The 27,545-nt window shown below is 37.2% G+C and overlaps 3 protein-coding genes across 3 annotated transcripts; all 3 read right to left on the minus strand.

Moving 5' to 3' along the window:
* Positions 1-810: 810 nt before the first annotated feature.
* Positions 811-4,535, minus strand: gpr171 (G protein-coupled receptor 171). Its single transcript, XM_053506823.1, has 2 exons — positions 3,847-4,535; positions 811-2,239 (listed from the first exon to the last, which is right to left on the minus strand). Exon 2 carries the CDS (start codon positions 2,006-2,008, stop codon positions 1,007-1,009), a length of 1,002 nt encoding a protein of 333 aa, XP_053362798.1. The 5' UTR covers positions 2,009-2,239; positions 3,847-4,535; the 3' UTR covers positions 811-1,006.
* A 362-nt stretch (positions 4,536-4,897) lies between these two features.
* LOC128532721 (P2Y purinoceptor 14-like) lies at positions 4,898-9,491 on the minus strand. Its single transcript, XM_053506822.1, has 3 exons — positions 9,452-9,491; positions 5,869-6,276; positions 4,898-5,693 (listed from the first exon to the last, which is right to left on the minus strand). Exons 1-3 carry the CDS (start codon positions 9,463-9,465, stop codon positions 4,928-4,930), a joined length of 1,188 nt encoding a protein of 395 aa, XP_053362797.1. The 5' UTR covers positions 9,466-9,491; the 3' UTR covers positions 4,898-4,927.
* Positions 9,492-20,606: 11,115 nt separating this feature from the next.
* On the minus strand, positions 20,607-26,022 carry LOC128533456 (P2Y purinoceptor 14). The gene is made up of 3 exons (XM_053507726.1): positions 25,946-26,022; positions 23,099-23,543; positions 20,607-22,031 (listed from the first exon to the last, which is right to left on the minus strand). The coding sequence occupies exon 3, from the start codon at positions 22,027-22,029 to the stop codon at positions 20,989-20,991; it is 1,041 nt and encodes a 346-aa protein (XP_053363701.1). The 5' UTR covers positions 22,030-22,031; positions 23,099-23,543; positions 25,946-26,022; the 3' UTR covers positions 20,607-20,988.
* Positions 26,023-27,545: the final 1,523 nt, after the last annotated feature.

The raw sequence follows: 27,545 nt of genomic DNA on the forward strand, positions 1-27,545 counted from the left end.
AATAATAAGATAAATAAACAAAATATATAAATCCAGAGCAGATTTTAAACGTAAAAGTGAAAACATAATAGGTGTTAGTGAAACCAGTGTATAGTACTCTAACCATGAATCATATCAGGACTTTCCCTGTGTAATCTTCTCACTCATATTTTACAAAAAAAATGTTGCATTTCTTAGGAATTGGTTATAAAAGCTAGCCCAAACAGCAAAGATTGGCTGAGGATTGGTTTGGTGTTGAGGGGTTGTATAACAGTACATACAGGTGGTAAACCCCACCAACAGCTATGTTAACAGTTATGTAATGGGTTTCAGTATTTGATAAAGATTATTCCAAATATAATTGATCAGGAAAACATGAATTGCACAAAGTGTTTTACAAAAGAAAAAGTGCAACACTTTGATAATTAGGCTGCATTTTGGTCAAATTGCTGGGTTTTGCCAACCTTTCAATAATTGTATAAAATAAATGATTTTTTCCCCCAGACTAAACTCATAAATGCCCTCAAATGTCTAAATATAGTAAAATAAGGACTGTTATATTATCCACCTGAAATCCTTTTTTTACTTTTACATAATATGAGTAACTAATTCCATTTGTGCAAATTCAAATGCAAGTACTTTATATGTTCTTAATATGATAAACAAAATGCTAATATATAGACGGGGTGTAAAAAATGTGTTCATAGTGCAAAACTAATCAGTTTGTTCTCTTTTATTTTTATGTAAAAATCCTGATTATATATATATATATATAAATATATTAATATAAATATATATATATATATATATATATAAATATATAATGCTTCAGCATTATGTTAAGGATTTACATTCTTACCTGGTAAAAAAATTTTTTTTTTACTTATTTGAGAGAACACAATACATCCCTTGTTCAGTATTTAGCTGGATATTGGTTTGGTTTTATAAACCCTGACAGTCTGTGGGTAATAAAAGACATTTTGTTTCACACTAATGTTTTATTTTATTTTAAATCTATTCCTCCTTCTTATGAAACTGGCTCAAGTTGTAGCTTTTGATCTGGGTCAGATTCATGGTTTTGGTCTTGACTTTTCCTTTTAGTAAAAACCTGTGTTATCTGATGTCTGAATGAGGGACAGAAAAAAAAGTATAGCACTGGATCAAAGCACAGATTTAGGATGGCCAGAAGCAGAGTGGACTCTTTGGCTAAGAATAAGTGCTTCCTAACACCACAGTCAGTGATCATTTCATTCTGTGTAAATGTATAAGGCATTCGAACAGCATGATATGGTACAAAGAAGATGACATAAACCACTGTCACCATCGCGATATTTCGAGTGGCATGGTGAGCAGTGGCCTGCTCCTCAGGGCTTCCTCCACGTTTGCCCCAAAGATGTCTTAGCACCAGGCCATTGGACATAAGCACAGCCACAGACGCGTTCATGAAAATTGCCATGCCCAGAAAAACTGAAAGTGTGTGCCAGTGCTTGCCAACATCCTGCTTAATGTCTTTACATGTTATTAAAGTGCTGTTAGAAATCTTGTCCTTGATTGGGATAGCCATGTTGGGGACATTGATGAAGAGCACCAGAAGCCAGACTACAGATGACATCACCAGCGCAAAGCCGACCTCCTGTAGGCGGAAGAGTTTGGAGCTCTGAGTAATCTGTAAGTAACGGTGTACACTGACAAAAGCCAGAAATATGATAGATGCATACATATTAATGTAGATGAGCGGTGAACTGACTTGACAGTGGAAAATTGTTAGTCTCTGAGATTCCACGCCAAAGTTTTTAGCAATCTTAACTGGCAGTGCCAATGTCAGTAAGAAATCTGAGGTAAGAAGATTGATCAGGTAGACATTCATGCACTTCTTAGAGTTTCTACTTTGTATAAATGCCCAGAGTGCTACCAGACTTCCAGCCATCCCTATCAGGAAAACAATGATGTAGAATGTGGCAAATGGCATCATCTTGTCATTTACCACACAACTTTCATCCTCCATAATAGGACCTTTTTCAGACTTCATTTTTAGAAGGAGGTGTTCCAGCTTAGATTGTCATTGCAAAAAACCTTGATAATGTGTTGAATATAGTCTTTCTGTGTTGGAAGCTTGTTGGATCCTAACAGGACTCAGACAACTGAATTTGAGCAAAGGGGCGTTTGCCAAAGGTGATCCAGATTGCAGGAAGAATATTAGGTAAAGCTGTCTTGCAGACAAGACATGCTACCTGTCAGTTGATAAAATCTGGAAGGAAGCCTGCAGAGACAAAGATTTCAAACATTTAATAACTTGGAAAAAAAAAATCTCATTACAATGTTGTGCTAAAAAGATCCTATCTTTGGGTGATCTATAGATATCTTTGGGAAATCTACTGTATAGATGGGTGCAAATTGAAGAGGAAAAACGATGGCTTTTTATTTTGTAGGTTTGAGTTTATTTGCCACCTTAAAGGCAATAAAATGTATAAATGAATAAATTAGCAATAAAACATTTCTAAATCCTATGCCATGGCATTAGCAGTCACCAGAGCTTAACCCAATTTAACATAAAAAACAAGACTCTTCTCCCTCCTTTGCCATCCTTCACTACTCCACCCAAGGGAATATCTTTTAGATGAATTATTTTCATATATTTAGTATAGTTCCTGAGACTTGACAACTCCGTATGAATGTGCATTTAAGAGGCTGTGACAACTCAATGCTTCACTAAGCCACTGTTATTTACAATGCATATAAAAAACATATTCACACCCATCTTTAGCTAATTCTCATAGGATTTTAAATGAAAATAGATCCTTGACTTTCTGTTACTCCATGCTAGTCAGTGGTTTGCATTTTGTTGTAATTTTTTTTTTTTTTTTTTTTTATTATTATTATTATTATTAATGTATTTTTTCCACAATGCCTAAATGGTGTCTGTAATATTTCTGGACTAATTACTTTACCGTTACATTTACATACTGTATATGGCCTTTGTCATATTTCTTTTATTCAGAGTGAATTTCTTTGATTCTGAGTTTTTAACTTTTATTGTTTAATTGTTCATCTTTAACTGTTTTAAACAGCATACAGCAGCCCATTTTTATACACACACTGTTTTTGCTATGTATTGATGATTATTCATTTTAGTCCTTTTTTTAATTTAAAAACAATATACAGTACAATATACATAGTCAAAACAATTACTTTGTCAATTAAACTTTATATTCCAGCCAATTGTCATATAAACTGCTGAAACATAACGTAAAGCAGTAGTATGTATTATGAGTAAAGCCATAAGCCATCCATTTATTATGATTTATATATGCTTGCATTTAAGATCTGTCTAAAAAAGACAATACAATACCAGCGTAGACCAGGCAAATATACAACAGGCAATCACAAAAAAAAATACTTTCTGTGATAAGATTTTTTTTAAAGATCACAGTTTGGTTCCTAAGGAAGGTTACGAATAATAATAGTAAAATACTTTACAAAACCAGTTGGCTAGCACAGTGTCATGTGGTGTTCCCCATTCCACTTTTACTTCCACATTGAAATGTAAATTACATTTTTATAAAATTGACTGTACATTTACTATTACATTTCGTGACTAACAAAAGCACTAAAAACTGAGCTTTTTCTCATTATGAAGTTAAACATATACATTAAATAAATGTCTACATCATATAACTCTATAGTCTGTTCATTTCTGACATATTTATTTACTCAATCGCTCTATCTATCACAACTTGCATGCAGTCATACTGTAGGTACTCAAGATTTAAGTTTGGATTATAAAGCGGTGAAGAAATACTTGCACCAAATCAGGCCTCAAGCAGGAAAAGACATACGTGCAATTAGTCTATGTAGAAAACAACTCACCACAATGTTTAGTTGTTCTTCATCTCAGGCAGCATGTTGTCTCTACTAAACACCACTTCCTTTATGGTTTTTAATGTAACTGCCTATGACGATGTGGCCTCATTTCTTTGAATCTATCACCAATTACATGCTACAACGCAAAAAAAGGCGTTAACCAAACCATGTGGTTCAGTGACGTTTTGGAAACCCATACTTTCCGATTCTCTGAAAAAGAAAACCACAAAGTACTTCAACTGTCATGTACTGTATATTTTAGGTATAAAAGTTCAGCATACAATCCTTATGTGATAGGGCATGCTGGACAAATCTTTTTTTTAATCTTGTTCTTGGAGTGCTTGGAGTCTTTGGACTTTTTGGCAAAAACCCACACTGCTCAGAAGCTGTGATGAAACTGAAATTCAGGAAGTTGTGTCAGAGCCTCCTGGGGAAAGCACCACATTTATTGACCTATTTCCTTTATGACACTGAATGTTACATTACAAAAGAATTATTCATTGATTTGCAGGAAAGTGACTCTCAGTAAGTAGCTATTTTTTACATTACATTTCATGAGGAACATTTTTAAAAACATGAAAGGCAGCAACAGTCTTTTTTTGTGCGCAAAAATATTATGAATACATATGAAAAATATGTTTAAAATTATGATTTGCAAAATATATTTAAAATGATAAGTAATGGTCTCTGACTTCACCGTACTTGTGTACACACTAAATATAGGAATGTTAAACATGTATCAGATCTAGAGAAAATTTTATCTTTTATTGTTTTGAGCCAATTCTTATATTGACTTTACGAGAGTGAAACAAAAAAAGTTGAGCGGTGTTTTGTCTGGTTCTACTTGATTCTATTAGTGGGTTCTGTGCCATTTTGGGTTAAAATCCAAAAGAAAAAAAAAAGACAATTTTCATATTATGATTATATTAAAATAAACCAAACTTATGTCCACCATGTATGTTATAAATAAAAAAATTTTAACATGACAATACATAAACATTAAGATTATGGTTTGTATAATACCACTGTCCATAATGTAATTCACAGTAGGGTTTAATATATTTTTTCTATTTTTAAAAATGTGCTTTCACTGCTGAATATCATTGTTATTATCATTTTGGGACAAATTTTGCAGCTCTGTCTGACACAAACGGATATTATGTGGTTGAATGAGACTTTCACATCTCATTGAGGCATGGGAATCTGTTTCTGTGTTACTTTGTTTTCTTACATCTTTCTTCAGCTTTAGACTAGTGGACAATGGGACTTTTCTGTTGCTTATTTTCTCCCGAAATCCCTTGCAAAAGACAAAATATATCAATGGATCCATGCAGGCATTGAGCACTGAAAGCAGAACTGTGACCTCCTTTATTATGTAAAATGACTTGGCTGTGGTACCACATCCATTTAACAGGGGCTTTAGGAAGGCATAAGGCAACCTTACTAGGTGGTAGGGCACAAAGCACACACAAAACACCAATACAAGCACTAGCATGTTGCGCTTAGACCTGTTAAGTTTATGTTGGCACCTTTGAGTCTGTACAGGAGGGTGAGCATGTTGAAGCCTCTGCACTGTGCCCCAGTAAAAAAGAATCAGGGACACTAGCACAAAGATGAAGATGAATGCAGAAACACTGTGGATGATCTTGTACACCATGCTGACCTGGGAGTTGTGTAAGCCATCACACCCGATGGACTGTGGATTGGTTCCCCAGGAGTTCTGGCTCAGAAACATAGCAATGTAAATTAAAGCGACTGCAGACAAGGAAGCCCATGTTATAATGGAGATGCAACGTGCAGAATGGGCTGTCTGCAGTGCATGAGTCTCCAATGGATGAGCAATCTTTAGATATCTAAAAGATAAAATAGAAAGAAATATAATGGTTACTTTGACTTCCCAGTACTATAGAAGCATTTCACCAAATAAAGTAAAATTTCAGTGGATAGGATGGTATTTTCATACATGTAAAATTGAACTATAATCTATATTTCATCTGAAATGACACCAGACTTTTCCTGTTTAGGTACCTGTTTGCAGCAATGTATTCCATGAAGAGAATGCTGGCATACATGTTAAGGTAGAAGCCTGCAGCACCAAAATTGCAATAAATGTGTCGCATCACTGTTGATTTACTAGCATAGTTTGCAATGCGCAATGGCAGAACAAGGCAGAGGAAGAAGTCAGCTGCAGCGAGGTTCTTTAGGTAGACTGTGACACTGGACTGAAATCTTAGAGCAGTGCAGTAATACACTCGTATGGTGATGGTATTCAATACCAAACTAATGAGGAATACTACAGAGTAAGAAAAAATAAAAAAAGGATGTGCTGGCACCTGTGACAGGCCACAAGTGTCTGAGGTTGCATTTGTTGTGACTGTTGTCATGCTGCGATTCAAGGCAGTGGTCAAACTCATGGCTGTCATTGTTGTCTCAAAACTGAATAAAAAGACATGTAGAAATTATATTAAAACAAAGTTGTTGTTTTTTTCTAATATTGCACATGCATGAAAATTATGCAAAGATAATGTTGTGTTCCTTAAACCATAAACTATGATATAAATTTCTGCCTACTTTCAACTGTCCACTAACAGATGAAAGTTTGAGTTAACATAACATATGAACACCGGCAATGTAATAACAGCCTATTAATGCAATACAAATATGCAGCTTTTAATTTACTCTGATAATTCTACAAATGTAATACAGTACATTTCACACAAGCAGTGGCTGTTACATTTGCATGGATTAGGTATGTTTGTGGAAGGGTGAAACTTTGAGTGTTGGGAGGTGTTACAGATCCTGTTAGCAGCTTTATTAACCCCCCAAAGCTCAGAGTAGTTTTAGTTTTTTTTTTTTTTTTTTGCATAACTGTGTTTTTAAAACAAAGTAATGAAGCATTTCTGAATCATACAGAAAAAATAAAATAAAATAAAACAAAACATGTTGTAAAACAATACATTTTGTTTATTGCTTTCAGATAAACTATGCAATGTAAGATATTTTGGGAATATTTTTAATAAGTTTATTCAGAACGGTTACAGAATTTATAGTCGATCCAAGGGCTAACAATGACATGTACAAATCTAAATACTGTAGGAATGAAAATACCTAGAAAGATAAATTTGCTTCGAGTGTCATGCAGGTAGTCTGCAAAAGTGGCCATCGCATCATAAACAAGCGCTCACCTGGTTTAAACAATACACCACAATACACCAAATGTTACAAAAATCACTAAGCATGTGGAAATATTGTGAAATGGAGTTCTGTTCACCAACAAAAAAATTCTGCTTCCAATTAACCTACTGTAGGAAATGCAAATGTTACATGTCAAAGCAATGTGAGTCATGAAACACTGTAACTAAGGAACAGGCCACAACTGCCATAAAACTGCTTATCATATCATTTTTGTTTTAGCCTGCGTAAATAGAGTGACTTTGTAAAAAATATATATATATAATTTTAACTGCAATTTAGGCATTAAAGCTGAAAGTCTCCACTTCAGCCACATCATGTTTGCCTTATATCAAATACATTGTGGTGGGATGCCTAGAATGCAAAAATCCTAATATTTTGTTACTGGCTAAAATGTTTGTCAAATGACTTACAAAAAAGATTATATTTAATTATTGTGATCCTATATCGTTGTAATCATATAATAGGTATTATATTTATCCATTACATTACTGGTTCCAATACGATAATTTTGCACAGATATACACATAATACATTTTTTTATTACATTAATGCTGCATAAAGGTGGGGAAGCAGGACATTAGCATATTAATGAGTGTATTCAATTTAATGATCTTTATTGAACATTCGCTTTTTAAATAGTACCTTTGCATTAGTTGATGTAGCTTGAAAAATTGGGTGAACAGGTGTGCAAGTATGAGAAAAAGAGAGAGATTGATTGAATGCTGAATAAAGTATGCTAAACCAACATGCTGTTGGGGAAGTGAAAATGAGGTTAAGTGTTTCATGTGAAATGCAACTTTTAATAGAATGATGGTTTATTTACAGAACCTTCTCATTTTCTTTTTCTCTCGTACCCACATCTTCTAAATTGTTTAGTGCTACTGTAAAATATGTATAGCAATAAATTAGTCTTTTGTTGTTATTTGCAATCGATAAGAACTATTGGCCTTCTGACAGGAAAAACAAAGATATTACTTAATGCCAAAAGCTTAACAAGCAGATAAATATTTAGAGCATTCAATAATTATTCTATTCGCTTTAAATGTGCAGATTTCCTGATAATTGTATTTATTTTAAAGAATTATTATTGACAGTCAAGTATTTTATATATGCAATTTTTTTGTTTTGTTTTTTATCAACATCTTTTTACTTTTCTCATTTGTTTAAAAGTAATTTATTCTGGATTTAATATTTTATATCTAATTTTATACCTACAATTATAAAGCCACTGTATTTAACACAGTTATTAATTTTATTAAATATTATTTATTTGTTATTTTTCTATTCTTCCCTCTTTACTAAGATTGCTTGCTTTAGTTTTTTTTTTCTAAAAAAAATTAAAATATGAAATATTATTGACATTACATTTCTTGTGTGATATGCATTTATTGTACGATATGAATCATATACTGTATGACAGATATACACTACCGCCCAAAATTTTGGGATCATTTGAAAATTTCTTTGCTTTTGTTTAGTGATTTCTTTTCCACAACAAAACTGGGGATTTTAAAACTATGAAATAATAAATTGTTTTATGTAGAATTAGGTAATTATGTGAGGACAACAACAACAACAACAGTTGTTAAGACACGGAGGTCAGTCTTTCTGGAATAGTTCTTGTAAGAACAGTGTTGTCAAGTGCATTTGCAAAACCTACAGTATCAAGCATCATGATGACACAGGCTTTCATAAAGACCTTGCCGGGAACACAAGACCAAAACTTACCTCTGCTGCAGAAGAGTAACATTTAGTGTTACCAGCCTAAAACATTAGCAATTAACAGCACCCTGAATTAGATCCATTATGAAGGCTTTACAGATCATGGGTAGCAGACACATCTCAACATTAAATGTTCAAAAGATATTATGTTATATCCGTCATAAAATATAGTTATTTGTTTCTACATTGCATTGCATATTTTGGAAAGCGTTCAAAATATGCAATGCAATGTAGAAACAAATAACTACATTTCTTTTCTTTATATTTCTTTTCACAATGTAGGGGGAAAAAAAACTAAGACAGGAACGACCATGGACTTAGAAAGTGATCCCAAACTTTCGAGCCGTAGTGTATCTAAATTAAATATAACTTTTTACAAAGACCTTTCACATTATTTTATGGGATTTCATTTTATTTTATTTATTCATGTATTCATTTTCTCACACACACACACACACACACACACACACACACACACACTCAGAACGTTACTGAATAATTACAATATTTAATTCTATCATCATCTATTTTTCCTATTTATGCTATATTTGCCAAAACAATTTATCTAAGACCTACTGCAAAACACAACACAAACATATTTGATTTTTTTTTTTTTTTTTTTTTACCTCTGTGGTCAAATATCTAAAGTTTTAATAACATAGCATAACAGCATAACAGGACAGGTTAGACTCACCCTTGCCCAGTCATTATCAGTCATGAAGAGCACAGCATTGCTGCTGTCTCAGTTTTTATTTGCCCCCTACTTCCTTTTATGAACTGAAACGAGGAAGGGAAATTGGTTTCAATGCGAAGTGCCTTTGTCTGTGAAACGGATAAAGTTATGATAATGTGCCTGACAGATGCACAGTTATCATTCATCATTAAAACTGATAATGACAACAGATAGCTGTAGATCCGCCTAGACCACCAATGCAATGCATGTTTTTTTTTATTTGTAATAATAGATGGTTTAATTAGACACATCTATGTAGATATTCATGAACAAACGCATTATTCCAGCACTGACTAGCATTTTAAATGCATGGTATATTTTTTTGTGTGTTTCCTAGACCACAGGTGCCCAATTTTGAGTTTGATTATATTATCTAATAACAACTAATCTAATCAGCTAAGTAACAGTTTTGTTAATTCCAGCCATGTGTTTGAGCAGGGTAATCCTAACGTCCATGACAAGTACTGCAAAACCAAGAGTGGTAGTTGCTTTTTTTTTTATTGCGGCTATATGTATATGCTTTGAAAGTATAGTGTTTTAATTAAACTGTTTATCAGGGAACACCAGTAAAATATTAACATAAATTAGCTAAAGAGATGTATGGTGTGTGATGTGTGCATTATGTGTCTGTGCTGCCTCCTTGTGGAACTTCAACTACTACTCTGACTCCATTAACATTTTTCCATTTTATTCTGCATATCACAAGAAACAAATATACGGATGAGCTTTAGACATAACATATAGTTTATACAAACTAATAAATGTATTATTATTATTTTTTTTTATTTTAACATTTGTATCAGTTACCTGATATTTAACTTTATGACACCCACACATTACTGTAGTATTTATTGTCATTTCTCCTCACCATTCATGTTAGCACCTAACTATGCACTTAATCGATATATTTAAATCAAAGAATATTCGTCAAAAGAATAATATCGAACATTCCTCATGGGAGGACCATACAAGGATATATAGACAATGTAGTTGGAAGGCACTGTTATTGTTATTCAGCTACACTAGCACATGAATAGAGCTGAGTAGAGTAGCCAAAAATTGTATTCAAGTAAGAGTAGCTGTACTTTAAAATAATCTTAATCGAGTAGAAGTACAAAGTAGTCATCCAAGATATTACTCAATTAAAAGTAAAAAAAGTATTTGAACTGAATATATTCATACTGAATATATTTTTTAGAACCAAATGATAAAATGATGTACAAATTCTGATTTTTTAAAATAATAAAACAAATGAACTGAAAATGAATCTCCAGTGTAAGATAAACTGTATATTCAGTTGCACTTGAAATGGCTCAGCAGGTAGAAATTAGAACATGTGTACAAGAGGTCTCACTTTACCATAAGCTGTGTCCAACAGAACAAATGTAAGAAACTTATATTTTTTAGTCTCTAGCTTATTTGGTAACCATATATGTTTACATTGAAACATTAAATACTAAACTAACCTGAACATGTTTCCTTATAATGGGTCATTCATAAACGATTCGGTTTTTTTTTTTACTGGGCGCGCATGCGCAAATCATCAATAAAAACTGTCGGTTATTGACCAGAATTAAACAGTTCTCAACGAACCTTCTAGCCGAGTCATTCGGTCTTTTGTCACGTGACTCCCATACACGCTGTGCAGTGCAGTACACAGGAAACAGACTTGACGGATTTTTTTCTCAATGACACTTCTAGTCCGAGTCGTTCGTTCTTTTGTCACGTGGCTCCCATAGACGCTATGCAGCGCAGAAGATTCAAAAGAATGAATGACTCAGAGTAGAAGATATGAGAGGTGAGCTATGTAGACGTGTTGGGGGTCTGTTTATTGAAAATGTAACATTTTATTTGATTTCTGATCAAAAGAAAGAAATGACTCAAAAAAAAATATTTAAAAAAAACAGAGTGCTACGTTGGTGCTACGTTGTTTACGTTGTTTACGTTTTGTGTGTAACGCGGTTATTTTACTCCGTGTATGGATACCGTCGCGACTGGTGTCCGTACATACAACAGCCAGACACTTTTGTTCCTAAATAACCTGGGTAACAACATCCACGATGAGCTGCGGGAAAAGCTACGCGACCTCGGCTTGCTGCGCGAACCAGGCCTCAAGGCCTCGGCGTTGCCTGATGCCGGCGGCCGGAGGAAGGGTCATCGGAAGCGGTGCGCGAGGAAGCAGAAGCGCGGCAAGCGGGCGGGAGTCTGTGCTAGGCTAAAAACAAACCCTAGCCGGCCGGCTCTCCCGTCCATCATCCTATCCAACGTCTGCTCCCTGGACAATAAACTGGACTACATCCGACTCCAGCAGGCTACACAGCGTGAGGTTAGAGACTGCTGTGTCTTTGTTTTCACGGAGACATGGCTCAGCGACAGAGTACCGGACGCCGCTATTCAGCTAGACGGGCTAGCCTCGTTTCGCGCCGACAGAAATGCAGCTCTGTGCGGTAAGACTCGTGGTGGCGGCTTGTGTGTTTACATCAACACGAAATGGTGCAAGAACTCTGTGCTAGTTTCTAGTTATTGCTCATTGCTAGTGGAGTTTGTGATTGTTAGATGCAGACCTTTTTATTTACCACGGGAATTCACCACTGTCTTTATTATCGGAGTGTACATTCCACCTAGCGCTAATGCTAAGGAAGCGCTATGGGAACTGTATACAAAGATCAGTGAACTGCAAAATACACACCCGGATGGACTGTTTATTATTGCTGGAGATTTCAACCATGCAAATCTCAAGTCAGTGCTTCCTAGATTCCATCAGTATGTGGACTTTGCAACGAGAGGGGAAAACACGCTGGATCTTGTTTACACAAACATCCCCGGCGCATATCGGGCAGAGCCCCGCCCCCACCTCGGCTACTCAGACCACATCTCTGTTATGCTAATTCCAGCATACAGACCACTCGTCAGGCGCTCAAAACCGGTTCTGAAGCAGGTGAAAACCTGGCCAGCAGGAGCCATCTCTGCTCTTCAGGACTGTTTCGAGAGCACTGACTGGAACATGTTTAGGGAGGCTGCAACTTACGGTGACTTCACTGACTTGGAGGAGTACACGTCATCAGTGACCAGCTACATTAACAAGTGCACCGATGACGTCACTGTCTCCAAGAACATCATCTCACGACCCAACCAGAAACCCTGGATTACTGCGGAGGTGCGTGCACTTCTGAGGACCCGAGACTGTGCCTTCAGAGCGGGAGACAAGGTGGCCCTCAGAACAGCAAGGGCCAAACTATCTCGGGCCATCAGAGAGGCAAAGCGCGCACACGCCCAGAGAATCCACAATCACTTCAGGGACAGCGGTGACACACGGCGCATGTGGCAGGGCTTACAAGCCATCACTCACTACAGGACGACATCACCTGCCTGTGACTGTGACGGCTCCCTCCCAGATGCGCTGAACAACTTCTACGCTCGGTTCGACAGGCAGAACGACGTGGCGGCGAGGAAGTCCACCCCTCCTCCGAACGACCAGGTGCTGTGTCTCACTACAGCCGAGGTGAGGAAAACTCTACGCAGAGTCAACCCACGTAAAGCTGCTGGACCAGACAACATCCCAGGCAGAGTGCTCAGAGAATGTGCTGAACAGCTGGCAGATGTTCTTACCGACATCTTCAACATCTCTTTGAGCAGCGCCGTCGTTCCCACGTGCCCAAGAAGTCTACTGTGTCCTGTCTCAATGACTACCGTCCCGTTGCACTTACACCCACCATTATGAAGTGCTTCGAGCGGCTCGTCATGAGACACATCAAGACGCTGCTGCCCCCTTCACTGGACCCACTGCAATTTGCGTATCGTCCTAACCGCTCAACGGACGATGCCATCTCCACTACACTCCATCTTGCCCTCACACACTTGGACAAGAAGGACGCATACGTTCGAATGCTGTACATAGACTTCAGCTCAGCATTCAACACTATCATCCCCCAACAACTGATCGGGAAGCTGAGCCTGTTGGGCCTGAACACCTCCCTCTGCAACTGGATCCTAGACTTTCTGACCGGAAGGCCTCAGTCAGTACGGATCGGGAACTGCACCTCCAGCACCACCACACTGAGCACTGGGGCCCCACAAGGCTGTGTGCTCAGTCCCCTGCTGTTCACACTGCTGACTCACGACTGTGTAGCAACACACAGTTCAAATCACATCATTAAGTTCGCTGATGACACGACCGTGGTGGGTCTCATTAGCAAGAACGACGAGTCAGCGTACAGAGAGGAAGTGCAGAGGCTAACGGACTGGTGCAACAACAACAACCTGTCTCTGAATGTCGACAAGACAAAAGAGATGGTTGTTGACTTCAGGAGGACATGAGGCGACCATTCTCCGCTGAGCATCAACGGCTCCTCTGTGGAGATTGTCGAAAACACTAAATTCCTGGGTGTCCACCTGGAGAAGGACCTCAACTGGTCCCTCAACACCAGCTCCCTACACAAGAAAGCCCAACAGCGTCTCTTCTTTCTGAGAAGACTGAGAAAGGCCCAGCTTCCACCACCGATCCTGATCACCTTCTATAGAGGGACTATCGAGAGCATTCTGAGCAGCTGCATCACTGTCTGGTTTGGGAATTGTGCCATATCGGACCGCAAAACCCTACAGCGGATAGTAAGGACAGCGGAGAAGATCATTGGGGTCTCTCTTCCCTCCATTGAAGACATCTACACCACACGCTGCATCCGCAAAGCCAACAGCATTGTGGCTGATCGGACACACCCCTCTCACACACACTTCACACTCCTGCCATCTGGAAAAAGGTACCGAAGCATTCGGGCACACACATCCAGACTGTGCAACAGCTTTTTTCCACAAGCCATCCGTCTCCTCAACAAAAAGGGACTGAACTGATAAACACACACACACACACACACACACACAAACATTATCACTCAGCTTAACTACTACAACTCAACTACATTAATACATCAAAACACTGTGACTGGACTGACAAATCAACACAAGCGCAGACACACTGACCCACACAAACTATCCTACACACATCTGTAAATGCCTCACTGTTTATCTCTTCTGCACAATATTCATTACTTTTTGCACAAATACCAATTCTTGCTGCTATGTTTTTTACTACCTCAACACCATATTTTATGTCTTATGTTTTTTGTTCTGATATGCCGTTGTCGTCGCACTGTCACTTTGTTGTTGCTCGTTTTGCACATTTGCACGTGCACTTTATGTTGTTGTCTGTTGTCTGGGAAGAAGAAACCTGTAGATAGTCTTTTAGTTTTTTTTTTTTTTTTTTTTTTTGGTAATTTAATTTATGTTGTAATTTATGTTAGGAATATCTGTCTTGTCTCTGCTAGCCAGCTAACTAGGCCTCCTAGCTAGCTAGTTTAGCTTCTTTGTTAATTTATGTTGTAAGTTTATGTTGCATGTGGCACCTTGGTCCTGGAGGAACGTTGTTTCGTTTCACTGTGTACTAACTGTATATGGTTGAAGTGACAATATAGCCTACTTGAACTTGAACTTGAACTTGAGTCACTAAAATGATGTAAAAGAATGATGTAAAAAACACAAATTATTGTGGATTTGTCCTGATCTTGGATTGTTTCGTTCTTCGATGCGCATCTCGCATTTGCTGTCATAGCATCATGTCCGTAAGCTTGAACCTGAGGTCCGTTCTTCGTACGTCGCTTGACACATCCGAGATGAATTGACACATCTCAGATGAGATCATCGTGCTAATTACGATCCGGCTAAGTTGGTTCTTTGAGCTCACCTGTGGTTGATGATTAGTAGAGCTGGATTGAGTTGTCTAGGATTATTGCGCGCTCGTGCGTTGGTTTAAAAGGCGATATGCATCGACAGTAGAAACACTGATCACAAGCTCTCCGATTGGTTGACGAAATGGAAAAAGAGCGGCTCAATTTTTTTTATAACACGTGTTATGCGCTGAAATGCCCCCCTGCCATGGATTGCCCCCCCTACATAATCGCTATTAAATATTATATTAGAACATAAATTCATAGGTTAATGGTTTACAAATTACAAATTACATGAGACAATAAAATAAAATAAGCAATATGAAAATAAATATGTTGTATATGAAAAAATAGAAATATTATGTATACTTTTATATTGTTTATTTTATAATAAAATTAGTTTCGTCCAATTTATCATTGTAAAATATTAATTTTTAATATATATATAAATATTTATTAGCATATTTTTATGACAAACCCCTGAAAAATAAATGTTACAAAATAAATATTATACAAGAGTTTGTAATAATGGTCTCGACGGCTGTCTCATGCCTAGGGTTTATTATAAAAGTTATATCATATTTGATAATACTAAACCTATGAATTTATGTTCATATATAATATTTGATAGCGATTGTGTGTGTGTGTGTGTGTGTGTGTGTGAGAGTGGGGGGGAGTCCATGGCAGGGGGCATATACTTTTTTTTTTCCACGTGAGGCAGTCATGCTCTTTAACCAATCAGATGTGACCTCGCCATTTCAACCAATCATAACCTGGCAGGAGCGCAGGCTAAATCCTGTTTACATGAAATAAACCTGCTCCCGAGCAGGTTCAAGCTTACGGATATGTTGCTATGACAACAAATGCTAGAAGCGCATCGAAGAACGAAACAATCCAAGATCAGGACAAATCCACAACAATCAAATCCAGCTAACTGAGTTAGCGACGTACGAAGAACGGACCTCTGCTGCATTTCTCGGTCAAAAACAAAGTATGTTTATAAATGGTGAGAAAAGTAACAAGTCAAACTTAGCCGAATGTAGCAGAGTATAAGTAGCGTTTCCTCTTTTCAAAACTACTCAAGGAAAAAATAAAAAGTTTGGTGCAGTAAAAACTACTCATAAAAGTAAATATAAAAAAAAATTACTTAAGTAAATGTAAGAGTAAATGTAACTCGTTACTAAACACCTCTGCACATGAATAAAGTACATTACCCAAAAGGTTGCATGGGTAGTTTTATTAATAATTCAAACCTATCCAAGCTTATACACTCATACGTTTATGGAATTGCTCAAAATAAATATATTTTATACCCCAAAATGTACAAAAGTTGACCAAAAGTCTTTCGGTGAAGATTGTGACTTCTTAGTGATCAAACGGTTCGGTTTTAGGTTTTTTCTTTTGGTCACAGTGGCTTTGCAAATTGAGACAGAAACTGGAACAGAGAGCACTGCTCATGTCCATGTTTTTGGTCTAGCACTGCATGATTTACCCACTGCACCACTTGTGTCCATCAGCAACCATCAATTCCTCTTTGTTTTTTCGTTTATCCTCTAAAATTACTTGTGCTCAGTGTGTTGGTAACAGAGTGCATTACATTAACAGCCTCAGCCCTAGGAAGGAATTGAACCTGGGCCCTGGAGGTGCAATGCGACAGTTCTAACCACTATGTCACCATGCCAACCAGATAAAATCATTGACAAAATTAATTCCACATGTTAATGAGTTTATTTTATATGTATATATATATATATATATATATATATATATATATATATATATATGGAACTCACTTATTTTTTAGGTAGTTTGGTTAAGAAATGGCTTTTATGTGGGTGCTTCCTTTACCTAATCGACCATAAATGCTGAAATTAGTCTGAATTCAAGGCAGGAAACAATTGAGGAACAAATGATTAAATGCCATGTTTTAAGAAAAAACAAGAAGTTTACATGTTTTGAAACTATTAGAATGACTGCCAGGACTTGCTAAACACTGCAGGACAAACTTGCTAACGTCAGCGAAGCTCTCAATGTCACGAACTGTTAGATGTTGGACTGTGGGCATGAAGGTGAGGCACAGGCATAGAGGGGATAAGATAAAACTAAGTCTTTTAATGACAAACAGACCAAACAAAACATGAACAAAGGAAGTTGGCTTTACATTGAAGCGTGCTATGAACAGAACTCAAAAATACTTAAACATACATCGACAAGGGATTACACAAACTAATACAATACAGACAGGGGATACAAAACAGACAAGACAACACAAACAGGCTAGAGGACTAAGCACAAGAGACTATACATGCAAGGGGGCCAAACATACACAAGACAGGCTTGGCTAGGCCTACTAGCTGTTATGCACATTAGCTGCCAAGCTAGATAGTAACTAAACAGACTAATTGCTAAACTGGCTAGTAGCCAGAGACCCAAGGGGCAAAAAGACTAGGTACACAGCAGACTGGGTATGAAACAGACCCAGAACTATAGAGGTTACTGGTTAAAAAGGTTAGTAGCTAAACAGACTATGATCTAAACAGACTCGGAGACTAGACAGCCTAGGATCTAAGCAGGTTAGTCGTGCACTGGTTAGTATTTATACAGACTAAGAACTACACATGCAACGCTTACACATGCAACGCTTACACATGAGGGTAAACACAAAAGGCTAATTCTCCTAGAGGATAATCCTGCTAGGAGACACAGAGACAAAGACATACTAAATTAAGACTGATACAAACTTAAAGAGCTCCATAAACCAAATGCCAACTATACTAAACAAACTAAAACAGAACATAACCAGACAAAACAAATACCCACTTAACAGAACTGAAATTAATGCTCGACCCAGTTTTCCAGAACAACCAGCTATTGATAACGTGACTAATGATCTGCCTCGGTTCAGGTGAGCCCCCGCATCACCTGACCGAGGTGCCTTCTGGGAAACTGAGTCTACAAACAAAAACTACAAAACCAAAAACAGTGCCCTCTGGTGGTGAACCCTCACAGTCCAACCTTTTTTTGTCAGTTCTTCTCTAAATACTGTACACTCAATGAATGCTATAATAAATGAATTACAATGAAACACACCAGAGCCAGCAAACAGTGTTTGGTTAATGTTTATTTAGACTGAATGTTTATACACTGTCCTGTAAAGGTCACCTTTAAATCGCTGAAAGTATTTTTTTGGGTCCTTTAGTGCAATACTTACTTGGAATTCTGCTTCCTTCCAACTACGTGTAATAAGACACATGATAGTACATGTCAAAGGGCTTGTTTATGAGTTTAAATCCGGGTTAATGGATGCCTGTACATTGGGGTCAAATTTTCTTCTTTTAAAAACGAGGGGGCTGGAGCCTACCCAGGAGACACGAGGCGAGGTACACCCTGGACAGGGTGCCAATCCATCGCAGGGCGCACACACATGCCAGGCAATTAGCCTAATCTGCATGTCTTTGGACTGTAGGAGGAAACCGGAGTACCCAGAGAAAACTCACCAAGCACGAGGAGAATATTAGTACACAACAGTCTCAACAAATTAAAATAGCACTTAAATCAATTTTATTTATATACTGACCCAATTAAATTGACCATGAGGTATAGAGCTTGTGTAAATGATGTAATTACATGGTTTCATTGATGCTGCAAAATTGTTGGTAAAAGGTGGTCATCTGGGCTTAAATTTTACCATGTCAGCAAAATTCTGTGGGATGGCAAGTAAGATACACTTTTTATTAAGTTGGGTAAATTTTTGTGATTAAATCAGGCTAATAACTACTTTTCCAGCACTATCACTGTAATCTGTTTAGGACCCACTGAAGACAAATGGTTTTTCATGTGGAGCCATAGTTTATTAGCTGAATGATCAATATTACATAGAAACCTTCATGCTAAACTTAAAAAAAAACCTGTCTATCATACATGTATGAACTTTTACCACCTTTTACCACTTTAACAATTATCAGGGTGTGCTTAACACTGATATCTTATGGATTGCTGTCTTCATTTGGTCAATGGGATACGGACACGTTTATTGAGCAGTTTGGAATAGCAAAACTGTAGCCGTGCTCTGACACGTACAAGATCAGAGAGTTTTACCTTCGCATACAATGGCAGAGGGAAAACCAACAGTGGGTGTTTATGCAGATGTGTAAGCCACTGTGGCCTACCTGCTGAGTTATCTGCTTAATATAGGTATAAAAACAAGCAGTGATAGATGTAAAAATAAACTGCAATATTGTTTTGAATTGGTTCAGCTGTTTGTCACTGGTCTTGGAAGAGTGGAGACTAAAGTTGCATTCATTACATATTGTAGTCCTACAACAGAGGACGAGATAGTACAGTAGCTCTGGCACATTCACACATGCATTTAATTAAAATCATAACATTGTCTAGCAGGCTGATGATTATAAGGGGGCTCTGAATCTTTAAGTATTTTTATGCCGACATGGCCTACTAAACAATGCAGCAGAATGGACAGAAAATCATTTTACAGGGTTGTATGGTTTCTAGGAGCCTTTGGGCACAAGGCGGCGTACAGGCTGGACAGGGTACCACAAACATACACATACAAATCACAGGCAATTTGGGAATGCCAATTAGCCTGATCTGCATGTCTTTGAACTGTGAAAGAAAACCAGAGTACCTGAAGAAAACCCATTAAGCACAGGGAGTACATGCAAACGCCATGCATACAGCCCTGCGGCGGGCATTGAACCCTTGACCCTAGAGATGAGAGGCCATTGAGCTGCCTATGGACAAATATATTGTATATAACTCAATTCACACCTACCTAAGTGCTGACCTGAGACCTGTGAATATGATTACCTGGTAAATCCTAATAGACTACAAAAACATTATAGAACATGTAACACATTGTTTCAGTTACCTATTATTTAACTTCATGACACTTCTGTTGTATTCACTGTAATTTCTCCATACTTTTTGTGTAAGCATCTGGTAACTGTGTGAATTTAATTAATGTCTTCAAAATAAAGGACATTTGCCAAAAGAACAATACCACGCAGTCCTCATGTGAAGAACGTACAGTACAATAATATATACAGTAGTCAATGTAGTTGGAAGACACTGTCGTAGCATGCCATGGCATTTAGGTGCCAAGAAGTTAATATGTATATATACGTATACTACTGTATGTGGCATGTTTTTAGGAGGTGGAAGGAAACTGAAAAAAACAGCGGGAACTCCACACAGACAGTGATCACAGCTCAGGAAGAAATCTTGCTGTGAAGCAGCAACCCTACCCGCTGCGCCATCTTGTTATTCAGCAACACTCTTCACACAAAAACAGTACATTACCCTAAAGGTTGCATGGTTAGTCTGAGGCTTTATTAAAAATGCAAACTTTTCCAAACTACACAACGTACACACTCATATTCGTTTATGAATTTGTTTAATATAAATATGCTTTACAACCCTAAATGTACAACGTCAAGAATAACTTCTATTTATTAAATTCTATTAAATCTCATCATAGTTTTAGGGAAAATTTGATTCATATAATAATTACACAAAGACACATTCCAGCTCTGCTTTGCATTTTTAAGTCTTTTTAGTAAACATTGTGCCTTTTTAGTGATCAAATGTTTCGGTTTTAGGCTTCTCCTTTTGGTCACAGTGGCTTTGACAGAAACTGGAACACAGAGCACAACTCATGTCCTTATTTTGTTTTTGGTCTAGCACTGCGTGATTGACCCACTGCACCACCTTGGTGTCCATCTGCAACCATCAATTCCTCTTCATGTTTTCATTTCTTCTCTATAAATTACTTGTGCTTAGTCTGTTGGTAACAGATGGCATCACATTAACAGCCTTGGTCCTAGAAAACTTTCGCATCAGTAACTCTCGGAATGTTCTACACATGAGGAAGTAGATCAGAGGGTCTAGACATACATTAAATGAAGCCATGAACTGTGTGGCCTCTTTGGCCTGGAAGAAATGGAATTTGGTTTTATCGCTAAAATGATTGGAAAACGTCTGACTCAATGTGTAGGGCACTCGTAAAGCATGATATGGCACAAAGCAGACAAAAAACACAGCTAGTAGGCTGTAAATGCTTTGGTTAGACCTGCGGCTTGCATTACTGCTGCCTCGCCTTACCCTTTGGTAGGAGCTGTACACCTGCCAGGCTATAGAAAAGTAGCAGAAAGACATTAACACAAGTGTCACCCAGAAGATGGCCACACCTGTGTGGGCAGAGATCTTATGCCATAGTAGTCCGAGATCACTCTTAAGATTCATGCAGGAGCAGCCTTCTGCAGCAGGCTTGTTGGTCAGCAGTGAGTTGGGAAGCATACAGAGTAGCATTATAGCCCAGGACAGAAGCGCCAGGCACCTGGATACAGTCACCCGCTGCAGTAAATTTGAAGCTCTTAAAGAGCAAGGCTGGGGTGAACATGGGGACGCATGCACGATCTTGACATACCGTTCCAGACTGATGAGGCCCATGAAGACTATCCCTATATACATGCCTAAGTAGTAGAGCACAGCTGTGTAGCGGCACACCACCATTTTCAGATACCATCCACCATGGCCAAGGTCACTAACCACACGCCAAGGAAAGGAGAACAGCATGAGAAGGTCAGCCACCACCATGTTTTTTAGGTACACCACCAGTCCTGAAGTGCTGGGTACTTTGAAGAAGATCCATGCTGCCAAGATATTTAGGATCAGACCAGCGGCGAAGATCAGACAATACAGCACTGGGATCACCTCACGTGTAAAGACACTGTTGTTATAGCTGTTCCCACTTGGATCGCCTCCGCAACCAGGGGGCTGAGTGGCATTGCTGTTGTTCATACCTGAAAAACACAACAGCTTAACTCACCTTAAACTCTCTACATTGCCCTTTTTCAAAGTTTCCATTATAGCAACCACATATATGACTCATTTCCTGTTTATTCTATTAGAAGCACATCCTTAAATTAAATACACTGTAAAGCTTATTTCTGTACACTTCACACCTGTGACAGTGGAAGTTTTGCACTATATTTCTCCATATTCAGCAAAGTTTTAGCTAGTCTTGTTAAAGTTATACTTTCAGGCGAAAGTATGCAATAATAGAGTTCTCCTTAATAACATTTTACAATGAAGGAAAAAATTCCAACGAAGTTCTTTAAGGGCATAGTTTAAAAGGTTTTCGCGGGATGGAAATCATCTGGGGAATGATCTTAGCACTTTTGTTTGCTCAAATCTGTTTACATCTTTACATAATCCTTTTAATGTGGAAATTGGTCATCAAGCTTTTTCATCTGACAGATGAAAAAAAAACATAAACACAAGAGAGAGGGAATTAATCATTCAGGCTGGTTTTAGTCAGATTTATGTTGTTACAAGATCACTGGAATCTTGAACACTTAGAAATTGTGAATTTTTTTAGCACTGTCGGTTATACTTTTAGTATAAATGTGCCTTCTGAATTTTGCATGGCCTCAAACAATAAACTTCACTGTATCTCTGAATGTTATCAGAGGTTTCACATCAACATTTAAATGCTGTATGCATTTCAAGAAAACAAGCCAGCTGCATTCAAATAGGTTTGAATGGAACAATGTACTATTTGTAGCTTTGTGAGTAACCAAATGTGAGCCCAAGAGCACAAAACTACGTAATACAAATATATTTGTTAAAATAAGTTAAATAAATAAGAATTAATGTTCTTTAGCTCAATAAACATTTTGAAGAACTGAATAATACATACTGTACTGTACTTAAATGTATATACATTTAATGGTTTGGTAACAAAAGTTACTTAGTGCTTTGCAAAATATTGCAATATTGTATCATCACCTCAAACAATATTTAATACAACATTTTAGTGAGCCCATCAAATTATAATAAAATGCAAAATGTTGATGATAATACTCACCTTGAGAAACAGGCAAACTCAAAGGTTGTGTTCAATCCTAAGTAAAAAGGTTGTATGTGGCAGGATGTAATCAAAAGGCAGTATATGTGTAGATTCTCAGTGGGTGGACTTGTAAACAAAACCACGGCGCATGATGATTCCACAAATAATGTCACACATACAGGAACAGTCCTCCAAGTTTGCTCTTTTACTTCTATTTCCTCTTCTGGAATCCCTAGTGTGAGCTTTTCAGTCGAAAAGAAAACAGAAACATGTCTTTTTCTGGTTGTCTTTCATTGCAGCTGTGTGCTGCATTTTTGAAACTTTGCTCAGTTTTGAAACTTTTCCCACACACATTCCTGTTCTGGCTCTCTATCAGAGCTATCCCCTGCAGAGCTCGGTGGAAGTTTGTGGGGGGCGTTGATTAGAGGCAAAAATAAGAACGAAAGGTCAAGTCGCCTCCTTCCTGTAATCAAAGTAAAAATAGTAATCAGAAAAATAGTTTTTTTATATATAAAAATTATATATGTGTGTGTGCATTATATGACATTATTAATATTATTATTAATCTTATTATTATTATTATTATTATCAACATTATTATTATACATATTATTATTATTATTATTATTATTATTATTATTATTATTATTTAGGTCATTGGTGGCTTAGTGGTTTCCTCGCCTAGCATGCAGAAAGCCGGTGTTAAAAAAAAAGTTGAAGGATCGTCTGCTGTGGCCCTTGACAGGAGCAGACAAAAGACTAACAGCAACATTATTATTACTATCGTTTTCCCTAACATTTGTAGCCTTTAGAAGCCGACCATCATATACGTCTATTCCTTCAAACTTCATTACAGACATGTTGTGAGATCTTTCTTGCTTTACAGCCAGAGCTGTAAATATAACTTGTGTGGTTTTTTTTTTTTAACACCACTTCATACATCACGACACAAAGAGTTTACTGAATGAATGAATAATGCATCATTTAACAACAGATAGGTTTCTAATACCATGAAGACGGTTCTGGCCTCGACTGATGTTGACAGCTGTTTCTCCAAGGACTTGACTTGGCTGTAGTTGCTCGATAGTTCAGGACTGGAATTTTCTACGAGTCTACCTGAGCCTCCAATAACTACCTGGACTCCATATTAACATCAATTAACATCAACTGTTATACTGAACTGCCTGCCCCCTAACACACAGTATAAATGCAGATCAATTCCTGTTTTCTGTTGTACCCAAATGAGGATATATTCCCTGTTGAGTCTGGTTCCTCTCAAGGTTTCTTCGTATTACCATCTCAGTGAGTTTTTCCTTGCCACTGTCGCCCTCGGCTTGCTCACCAGGGACAATCTGACCATTTTGATTCATACACATTCCATACAAACTTAAATAATTCTTTTGATTGTGTAAAGCTGCTTTGCGACAATGACAATTGTTAAAAGTGCTATACAAATAAAATCGAATTGAAGTGAATTGTTTTTGTGTAAAAATGTATATTAGTCGTATTGAATAACAAATCTGTGGTGGTCATGTACCTTGTGTATTTTAAAGGGTCAAGTATCCCAAAGTGTGAGTATCTTTGTAAGACTTTGATTAATTTTGCTTCGAACATAACAACTGAGCTCTGCAGGACTGCTTATAGCAGAAGTAATGAATTGATTCATAAATAAATTAACACATAATACTGTATATGTTATAATATAAATAATCTCAAAAAATAGCAACAATGCCAACTTGATAAGATTTTGGATAGTCTATCCAATCCATATAATACTGTCAGTATTTTTAGTATGGTAAGGTTTTTGACTGTTGTTGTAGGTTGTTGCTTGCAACATTTTGCAGACTAAGATGTGCTTGTGGTTAAAAAAAAAAGTCACTTCTAAATATGCTGACTTCCTCGGCTTGTTAGTTTTACTGATTGCTACAGAAGGAACACACGAAAGAAGATTTTCATCATCAATTTACATCATTTTATGCTGTTTAAAAACCTGTATAAATATATACAGCACTGTATACGGGCACAATGATGGTGAAGCTTAATACTTAAGGATGGTGTCTTAATTCTAATATTTTACTTCTTGGAGCTGTGTGACATCATCATTGTGCAATCTAGTATCTTAATCCAAGTATTCTCATACAGTTCTGAATGAGGGTTGCTGTCTATGTTTCATATTGTAGGTTTTTCCCATGTCTACATGGCTTTATTCTGCTTTGTGGTCAGTGTTTTAGGTTAGCTTTATGTTAGATTATGCTCTAATACAGCTGACACACAGACCCTGGGACTTTATATTGAGATTAAAGTGTGTTTATGGCAACCTGGACTCCTTCTTATTAGTTACCTTCTTCCATAACCCAAACTTAGAATGCATTTATGTAAAATAAGCATTGGCAAATGAGGAAGCAAATAAATTAATGAATAAAATATTTGGTGTCACTGATAGCAGACTAGTTTATGAAGATTTTAATCTTGCCTCAACAATAGAATGCTTTTATATTCAGATATCAAAACATTTCTTCATATTACACTTAAACAATATGCGCATGTTCACTTCCTTTTAAGTGTTCTGGCCTACATTCCATCCCACTTTAAAACAAGTGTAGACATTAGCTCTGTATCTGTCTGTTTTCCCATGACCTAAGCTCTTCCTGTTTCTGAATATTCAAATCTCCTCTATCATGTCATGCCGTTTTGCTAAATTACCCTATTCCTCTTTCATCTTGACATGGAAAATCAGCTGATATTGTCTCATTGACAAAATGACGGAGGATGACTGTGCCTATTCAAACAGCTGCTTGCAAGAAACACATCACATTTACAGTATATGCATTCAAAAGTCAGGTGGTTTTATCCAAAGTGACTTACAGGTAAAACGTGCAGGTGAGTGCTGAAGGTCAGTACAAGGATTCAAAATCACAACCATTACATACAGTAGTCCCAAGCTCTGACTTGTCTAGCTTCTTATCGTAAAAATCTATGAGCGTTGGAGGCTTTAAGAACAAACAAGCATCATTTCCTTTCATGACATAATTTCTCAATATTACAGATAGCTCTTTTTCATGCTCCAAGTACACATGTCACAGCTACAGAAACATTAGGAACCGAGCTCTGCCTGTTAAAATACAGCAAAACATACATGATAAATATGAGACAGATAAATGAGAAGAAGTAAGTAGAAAAGAAAGAACAGAAATACCTGTTAATTTGAGAATCAGTTAACTTTAACCTAAACAGACCATGAAGTTTTAATAAAAAATACAAAAGATACTCTTACTGGGCACTTTAATAGAAACATCGGTATCTCTGCTTATTCATGCAATTATCTGTTTGCATGATTTTATGGATTGTGCTGCCATAACATGATTGGCTGCTGTTATTGTGTTAATTGCCTGAAGGAGCAAGTGAACAGCTGTTCTTGGTCTGAGTGTGTACTATAAGAAATAAGATTCAGTAAGAATACATACCTTTAATTTGCAGCATGCAGCAGCTGTGACAGTCAAATGCAGAAGCGAGAGTCCTAACTAGAACCAGAAGATACAAGCACATCTTATCCACACTGCATTGGATCCCTGTAAAATTTTGCATTCATTTTAAAATACTACTTTTGATGCATAAAGCATTAAATAGTCTTGCACCGAAAAAAAAAAAAAAAATTTATTAAGCCAAGCATTTAAATAGATTTGCCTTAGGTAAAGGAGCAGATCTGGGGGACTCATGGATGTTGAGTATTATGGTGAACTGGTATGTTTGGATGCTGTCTTCCCCACTCTTATTGATCACTCAGGTTTGTTGACGGTGAAGTGATTAGTCGCTTTTTCTTAGAGAGCCCTCATGTCTGTGTTTCCTTCTGGCTCTCCTTTTTAGTTATGCTGTTATAATTAGTCCTGCCGAAGTCCCTGCTTGCACTCTGCACGAAATACAGAATACATTCACATTGTTTGCCTGTGACCATACCTAACTGTTATCCCTCTGGGATGCATGTGGTATACGGGAATGGTTTACCAATGAGTTGGTTCTGGCCTTGGCTGATGCTGACAGGTGTTCTGACTGCTTTGTGACTGCAGTTACTTGATAGTTCAGGACCAGAGTTTCCCACAAGTCTACCTGTGCCTCCAGTAACAAACTGGACTCCATATTAACTTAAACACATCACCTGTTATACTGAACTTCCAGCCTCCTAACACACAGTATGATGCAGATCAATCCCTGTTATTAGTTATTACCCAAATGAGGATGGGTTCCCGGTTTCTTCCTTTTACCATCTCAGGGAGTTTTTCCTTGCCACTGTCACCCTCGTCCTCGGCTAGCTCATCAGGGACAGTCTTATCATTTTGATTCACGCACATTCACATTACATACAAACTTTAATTATTTTGATTGTGTAAAGCTGCTTTGCGACAATGTCAATTGTAAAATGTATTGGATGTTTTTAATTGAATTTAATTAATTTTTAATAAAGTGTCTT

The sequence above is a fragment of the Clarias gariepinus genome, chromosome 11 (genome assembly GCF_024256425.1).
Source record: "Clarias gariepinus isolate MV-2021 ecotype Netherlands chromosome 11, CGAR_prim_01v2, whole genome shotgun sequence".
Taxonomy (NCBI): Eukaryota; Metazoa; Chordata; class Actinopteri; order Siluriformes; family Clariidae; genus Clarias; species Clarias gariepinus.

Bases quoted from the DNA above. Each gene is read 5' to 3' on its own strand.
- gpr171 (XM_053506823.1), bottom strand. From the start codon at position 2,008: ATGAAGTCTGAAAAAGGTCCTATTATGGAGGATGAAAGTTGTGTGGTA.
- LOC128532721 (XM_053506822.1), bottom strand. The intron at 5,694-5,868 runs GTACCTAAACAG...TTTATCTTTTAG, and splicing joins GAATACATTGCTGCAAACAG to ATATCTAAAGATTGCTCATC.
- LOC128533456 (XM_053507726.1), bottom strand. From the start codon at position 22,029: ATGAACAACAGCAATGCCACTCAGCCCCCTGGTTGCGGAGGCGATCCA.